This window comes from Bison bison, unplaced genomic scaffold, assembly GCF_000754665.1.
Source record: "Bison bison bison isolate TAMUID 2011002044 unplaced genomic scaffold, Bison_UMD1.0 scf7180017860782, whole genome shotgun sequence".
In the NCBI taxonomy this organism is placed as follows: Eukaryota; Metazoa; Chordata; class Mammalia; order Artiodactyla; family Bovidae; genus Bison; species Bison bison.
The window spans coordinates 26,056-33,504 of NW_011491354.1; the positions used below are offsets into that span (position 1 = coordinate 26,056).

Genomic DNA, 7,449 nt, shown 5'->3' on the forward strand with positions numbered 1-7,449 from the left:
AGGATGACACCACACTTATGGCAGAAAGTGAAGAGGAACTCAAAAGCCTCTTGATGAAAGTGAAAGAGGAGAGTGAAAAAGTTGGCTTAAAGTTCAACATTCCGAAAACGAAGATCACGGCATCTGGTCCCATCACTTCATGGAAAATAGATGGGGAAACAGTGGAAATAGTGTCAGACTTTATCTTTTTGGGCTCCAAAATCACTGCAGATGGTGACTGCAGCCATGAAATTAAAAGACGCTTACTCCTTGAAAGGAAAGTTATGACCAACATAGATAGCATATTCAAAAGCAGAGACATTACTTTGCCAACAAAGGTCCGTCTTTCCCAGTGGCCATGTATGGATGTGAGAGTTGGACTGTGAAGAAAGCTGAGCGCTGAAGAATTGATGCTTTTGAACTGTGGTGTTGGAGAAGACTCTTGAGAGTCCCTTGGACTGCAAGGAGATCCAACCAGTCCATTCTGAAGGAGATCAGCCCTGGGGTGTTCTTTGGAAGGACTGATGCTAAAGCTGAAACTCCAGTACTCTGGCCACCTCACGCGAAGAGTTGACTCATTGGAAAAGACTCTGATGATGGGAGGGATTGGGGGCAGGAGGAGAAGGGGAGGACAGAGGATGAGATGGCTGGATGGCATTACCAACTCGATGTACGTGAGTCTGAGTGAACTCCGGGAGTTGGTGATGGACAGGGAGGCCTGGCGTGCTGCGATTCATGGGGTCACAAAGAGTTGGACGTGACTGAGTGACTGAACTGAACTGAGTGACTAACACTTTCGCTTCTGGTTCTTTGTCCTGGGTTTCTGACATTCTGGACTAATTCTGTTCTCAGTTGTCACCAAATGTAATACGTGTACAGTAAATAATCTCTTTGCTGCCTTAGTTGAAGAAAAAAAAAAAGTGAGGGCATATAAGACAAAGTTTGGAGACACTGATAAGAAACAGGGTAAACTTAATAGTAATTAAATAAGAAATGAATCTTTAAAAATATGGTTGGAACTCTATTCAGTGGTCTGTGGAGATCTAACTGGGAAAGACATCTAAAAAAGAGTAGAGCGTCTTTGCTGTATAGCAGCACAACATTGTAGAACAGCTATACCCCAATAAGACCGTTTTAAAAAAATTTCTTTATATAATCTACAAATCATAATTCTTTGCAACAACCATTAAAAATATGGTGGAAAATGTGTAAGTTCTTATGCCAATTTATTTGAAAATTCTTTCAATTAATTGAATATATTAAATTATTTTAGCATTGAGGAATTGTGGCAAATACACTTAACATATTTAACATGAGTTCATATAAAGAAAAGAGAGACTTTGAAGTAAGCCTGAGATTTGCATTCTTTCATTTTAGGGAGGTTTTCCTTCCTGCAGTGAAATTATTTGAGTTTAAATTTTATAAGGTCGTATTTGTAGCTTTCAGTGTTTTAGAAATTATAAGTCAGAAACAAATGTGTCCCCACTATTCTTCGAATTTTGGCAGTGTGTCTACAACTCCACTCACACGCTTTTGTCTCAAAGAGTAGAAGCAAACTTTCAAAGGAGTGTCACAGAGTTATTCAGAAATGTGTTTTCCTCTGACCCCTAAGAAATCAAACAGCTGTCAATTCATGCAGCTTGTCACAGACCAAGAAGAGAAGTTCAGTTCTCACTGTGAATGAGGAAACTAATCACTGGAGGTGAATTCAGAAATGATTCAACAGACAGAATGGGGCAGGCAATATCTGTCTATCACAGCAACAGAAATAAATCCAGAATTCTCCAGATCATTTCGACTGAAGCAGGTCTTCCCAAACCACATGACAAAGCATGATTTCCTCACTGATCCTTGGACCTCTCACCTGAGTCATCGGCCCCATGTATTCACATGTACCTGTGTATATGGCTGTTGTCTCAACTCTCCTTATATTCCTGGGATACTTCATTTGCTCCAGAAAGGTGACCAGGTCTGGCTTAGAGACCACAAAACCTGCTTATCAGAAAAAGAAATATTATTTTTTGCTAGAAGATTCTTCAGTTTCCAATATAATACATATTGGTGAGAAGAGAAAGTGTGCTTAATACAGCCTAGAGAATGATTTCCCCAAATACTTTACTGAAAGCAGCTTTATAATACTAACAAATACATAAAGAACAGATCCTGAGATTCTGGTCAAGTACCACTAAGGCAAAAGTAAGTAGTGGACATGTGATTTGAAGAAGAGGGTACCGCTATTTAATACTATGAAACTTATACAATTACCACTAAGCTAGACTGAAGGAGGCAGACTACATCAAGGAAGCAAAAGGTTACAATCATATTGAATCATAAAGCCTTTTTTCTAAACTCATAAATTCCCATTTTCCCCTAGAAAGCAGGGATCTGAAATTATTGTGGGAAGGAGAAGATTTCAGAAGACATTTTAGAAATGATGGAACCAAAACCCAGATAAGGGATTTTGGAAGGCAGTTATCCTCACCCAAGGAGGCCAGGTTCCTGTAGTTCTGTAACATCACGTCCCTGTACAGTTCGCGCTGACCGAGGTCCAGGCACTCCCACTCCTCTTGGGTGAAGTCTATGGCCACATCCTGGAACGTCAGCCATCCCTGAAATACAAAGTACAGATGCCATGTGGCTGTGGGAAGACTTCCTAATGTGACCCAAGATGAAAACACCAAGTTTGGAGCACTGGTTTTGATCGAGGAGAATGGCTGGTATAACACAATAATGTAATTTTTACACAGTAATATTTTCTACCATATTTCCAACCCCCAGATAAGAGAATGAGATATGATCTACAAAACATTCAGAACTATTCTGATCTGGAAGAGAAATCATAAAATAATTAGATCAACACTGGAAGATTTATTTTTGAGTGTTGTACTCACGTGACCCAGGATAAACTGTTTATCAAAGAAACAAGAAATATTTTTAAAAAGCAGATTCTGATCCAAGAATTCTGGAGGGGGGTCTGGGGGGCAATGTGCCAGATTTTAACAAGCTTATTTTCACCAGTTATGTTGAAAGTTTTGCTCCACAAATGACCATTTTGAACAGCAATGAAGTAGAATAGTAAGGGAAGAATCCATATTTAACTTTGAACTTTAAGTGTTTTACAGATTTTACAGATCTAATAGCCTGAGCAGCAACAATTTACTATATACCATATATCTTTCTAACATCTTTTATAGAGTCTTGAAGGTACAATAAAAGTCATTTAAAATCAATAATATTGCTGCTCCACCTTTCTGCAATATCTAACAGACATCTGTTAAATGGCAGAGCTTAAATCTACTTCAGTGTATGTACTCTAGACTTTAACTAATAAAACGCAGACAAAAACACAAGGACAACTCTAATAAAAAATTTATAGAAGTTTCTCTAATTGTGAAGAATGTAAAAAACAGGAAAAATAATTGATCAAATCATGTTAACATGTTCATGCCTACAGACATACTCTAAAATGTGACTATATACTTATTAAGAGTAAGAGAGAAAACTTTTCATTTCAATAAAATCAGGATAATTTTTAACTGGTTAACAATATACCTATCTATGGGGATGATATTCTTTTTATTTTTGTAAATACACGAGAGTACAGATATACACAATAATATAAAATAAAACAGAGCTCTGGTTCTGAATTTTTTAATTTACTGAAAATCTGTATCATTTGCACAGTTTTATTTAAAAATTTAACACAGTTGAACATAGATTAGCACTAATATGATTCTTGTAAACATTTTGGAAAGTACAAAAATGTGATGAGACCATGTTTGCGATGTGAACGTGGAGTGTACTGGAAACGATCAGACCTGGATTTGAGTGACAAAAACCCCTGTTCCCAAAACACTGCATCTCTGCTAAACACAAGAGTGCTCATTTTTCAAAGCCAAGAGAAACTCAGAGCATATGCATTTTCTCCATGGCACATTCCTCACTTCTTTGTTCTAAGGCCCTTGGTTAAAGCCTGGCAAGTACAAATTGGCACTTATCAAGAGCATTTACCAGCAACTGAACAACAACACGGAGAAGGCAATGGCACCCCACTCCAGTACTCTTGCCTGGAAAATCCCATGGACAGAGGAGGAGCCTGGGAGGCTACACTCCATAGGATCTCAAAGAGTTGACACAACTGAGCAACTTCACTTTTACTTTCTTTTTGTGCTACTGCAGCTGACAGTCCCGACACTCTGTGCTCCAGGAAACTAGTGCAAAAAGTCTTTAGAGAGTTAGATACTTTCAGGAACTGATCTCATGATGCCAATCCTTGCTTCTCCTCTTATCTAGAAAAACAGTAAAAACATTAAATCCCTTCATGCAGACAGCAGCTCCTGGTGCCTAGCAGAAAATCTTATGTAAAATGGGTGCTTGATTGAACTGAACTCCTTCAGCACAATCTTCTATATTGACCTCCCCCCACTGCCTCTTTGGAGTGGTCTCTCAGAGCTATTTCTGAGCGATATCGGCATTCCTCATTTTGTCCCAAATAAAACTTAACTCGCAACTCTCACATTGTGTGTCTTTTTGGTGGACAAGACAGGAAAAGATATGAACTTCATAGCATGGGAATCTCATAGCAGAACCTGAACCAGTGAACCTCTGAGGTCACGGGGTAAGAAGTACATGAAGAATGCATTATAATTGCCTGGTATTTTGACAAAACTATGGAAACCATGATCTGAATCTATTATGAAAAAATGTCAGTTTTAAGCAAATTTCAATTCATATATACCTCCCCTGATCTGTAGCCTAATAGTACATTTAATTAGTATGTCTTTCTTGTCAATATACAGGATGGTCTGTCCTACTGTTTTTATTTCTGAAAATTTTCTGAAAAATTCTGGCCCATCGAGTTCCAAGGGTATTTTCTTACTCCTGTTCTAAAGAGCTGAATTGCATCCATATGTAAACTCATCACAGCATTTTCCCTACTTCCCTAGGATCCCAACACCAAATCACATCCAGGTAGGAATCTCGGATACCAGTGCCTCCCTGAGTTGATCTCTCACAAACGGAATATATATTCAACACTGAACATCACTAATTCATGTTGAGAATTCATCATGCTCTATAGAAAGCCAAAATACAAACAATGGGGAGCAAGCTCTGGTCCCTAAGGGAGCAGCAGCCTGAACAGCCCGTCTTCACTATTGTAAGAAAAGGAAAAAAGAAGAAGGTGATAACAAACTGCCCAAGCAGAAAAATTAGAAGCAGAGAATAAAGGTTTGCAGGTTCTCAGTCCAGGCATTGCTGGAGGAAAAGCAGACACAGCCCCAGACCCAGGAACGGGACATTTACCTGTGAAGCTGCCATTTCGTCTTCCTCCTCCTGCTCTGCCTCTTCTCTGGGGATGTTTTGGCCAAAATCTTGGCTCTCTGTGCACCAATGCCAAACAGAAATACAGAGACAGAGTTATGGAGGAGAAATATAGTGGCTGTGTTACTTTGCCAGGCAAAGGGGGAACACAGTAGGCTTGTGGTTTAAGAACTGAACCCCCCTCCCTGGTGAGTAGGAGAGTCAGGCAGGAGTAGGTGATGAGGATCAAGGCAGTAACAGTCTTGTATTCATTCTTGGCAAAGTTCCAAAAGGGTGGGGTTGCTGACTAGATTAGGGTGTGTGAAGGGTCTTAGGTGATCTGGTCTTCAAATCTTGACAAGCCTCCTTTGATCTTGCCTCAGATGGTTTCATTACCTCCTCTGATTAGCAACTCTTTCAAACTGAGAGAAGGTCTTGGGGGCTGGAGTCTTGCCTATAAGAAACTGGGAACAAAAATGCCTCCAGGCCCAGGAGTCTTACAGGGCCCGATTAGGCATCAGCTTTATGTTGCAAACTCCCCATCCATATGTTGAGAAAATAACTTCAAAGGCAGAAACTCAGTTCTGCAACCTGCAGCTGATGCAGAAAAAAAAAAAAAAAAGGAAAAGTTTCCTTGTTTCTCTCACCTGGGCTCTTTTTTACTTTTTCTTTTCCTGACCTGTAGTTGATAATCAAGACTAACCGGATATGCTAATCACATCCTGTATTTGATGCTCTCCTTTCAGGCATTCTCTTTGTAGAACTCTCCTGCTAGTTCTTTCTTTTTGCATTACAGAGAGGGGTTTTTGTTGTTCAGACTCTCAGTCATATCTCTTTGCAACTCCATGGACTGCAACATTCCAGGCTTCCCTGTCCTTCACTATCTCCAGGATTTTGCTCAAACTCACGTCCATGATGTGATGCCATCCAACCTTGTCATCCTCTGTCGTCTCTTCTCCTCCCGCCTTCAGTCTTCCAGCATCAGGATCTTTTCCAAAGAGTCAGCTCTTCCAATAAATATTCAGGGTTGATTTCCTTTAGGATTGACTGGTTTGATCTCCTTGCAGTCCAAGTGACTCTCAAGAGTCTTCTCCAGCACCACAGTTTGAAAGCATCAATTCTTCAGTGCTCAGGCTTCTTTACACTTCAACTCTCAACATGAATACTGGAAAAATCATAGCTTTGACTAGATGGACCTTTGTCAGGAAAGTGATGTCTGCCCACTTAACTGTGAAAAAGATTTTTGCTGGTGACATTAAAGAAGACACTGAGGACATCACCTAAGAGATGATTTTGAACAGTATGGGAAAGCTGAAGTGATTGAAATCATGACTGACTGAGGCAGTGGCAAAATAAGAGGCTTTGCTTTCATAGCCTTTGATGACCATGACTCCATAGACAAGATAAGACTCCGTAGACAAGGTTCAGAAATACCACATTGTGAATGGCCACAACTGTGCGGTAAGGAGAGCCCTACTTAAGCAAGAGTGGGCTAGTATGTCATCCGGCCAAAGAGGTTGAAGTGGTTCTGGGCACTTCGGTGGTGGCCGTGGAGCTGGCTTTGGTGGGAATGACAACTTTGGTTGTGGAGAAACTTCGGCGGTCGAGGAGGCTTTGGTGGCAGCTGTGGTGGTGGTGGGTGCGGTGGCGGTGCAGGTGGCTCTGATGATGGATTTGGTAATGATGGGAGCAATTCTGGAGGCGGCGGAAGCTACAGTGATTTGGTAATGACAACAATCGATCTTCAAATTTCAGACCCATGGACAGAGGAAATCTTGGAGGCCCTTACGGTGGTGGAGGCCAATACTTTGCCAAACCACGAAGCCAAGGTAGTTATGGGAGTTCCAGCAGCTGCAGTAGATATAGCAGTGGCAGGAGGTTTTAATTCCTGTCAGGAGACAACGCTTAGCAGGAAAGGAGATTCAGAGCAGTGACAGGGAAGCTACAGATTACAACAGGTTTGTGAATTCAGCCAAACACAATGGTGGCAGAGCCCGCAAAGAAGACATGCTTTAGAGTATGCCCATGAGTATGGGCAAAAACTCGAGGACCGTGTTTGTGATTCGTTGTATAACTGATTGTTTTAGCTTCTGTTCTGTGGAAGGTGTAAGGCAATTCCAATAAAGGACTGTAAACTCTGATATTTTCTCTTCTGTTCAGTGAGGTATG

The 7,449-nt window shown here is 40.7% G+C and overlaps 1 protein-coding gene across 1 annotated transcript in view; it reads right to left on the minus strand.

Annotated features, from left to right (window-relative positions):
* Window positions 1–5,298, minus strand: part of LOC104982874 (zinc finger protein 420-like) — a 12,625-nt gene extending 7,327 nt beyond the window's left edge. Inside the window, 3 exon segments of the mRNA XM_010832312.1 lie at window positions 1,876–1,971; window positions 2,462–2,588; window positions 5,284–5,298. Of these exon segments, the coding sequence (XP_010830614.1) occupies window positions 1,876–1,971; window positions 2,462–2,588; window positions 5,284–5,298 (238 nt within the window).
* Between the last annotated feature and the right edge of the window lie 2,151 nt (window positions 5,299–7,449).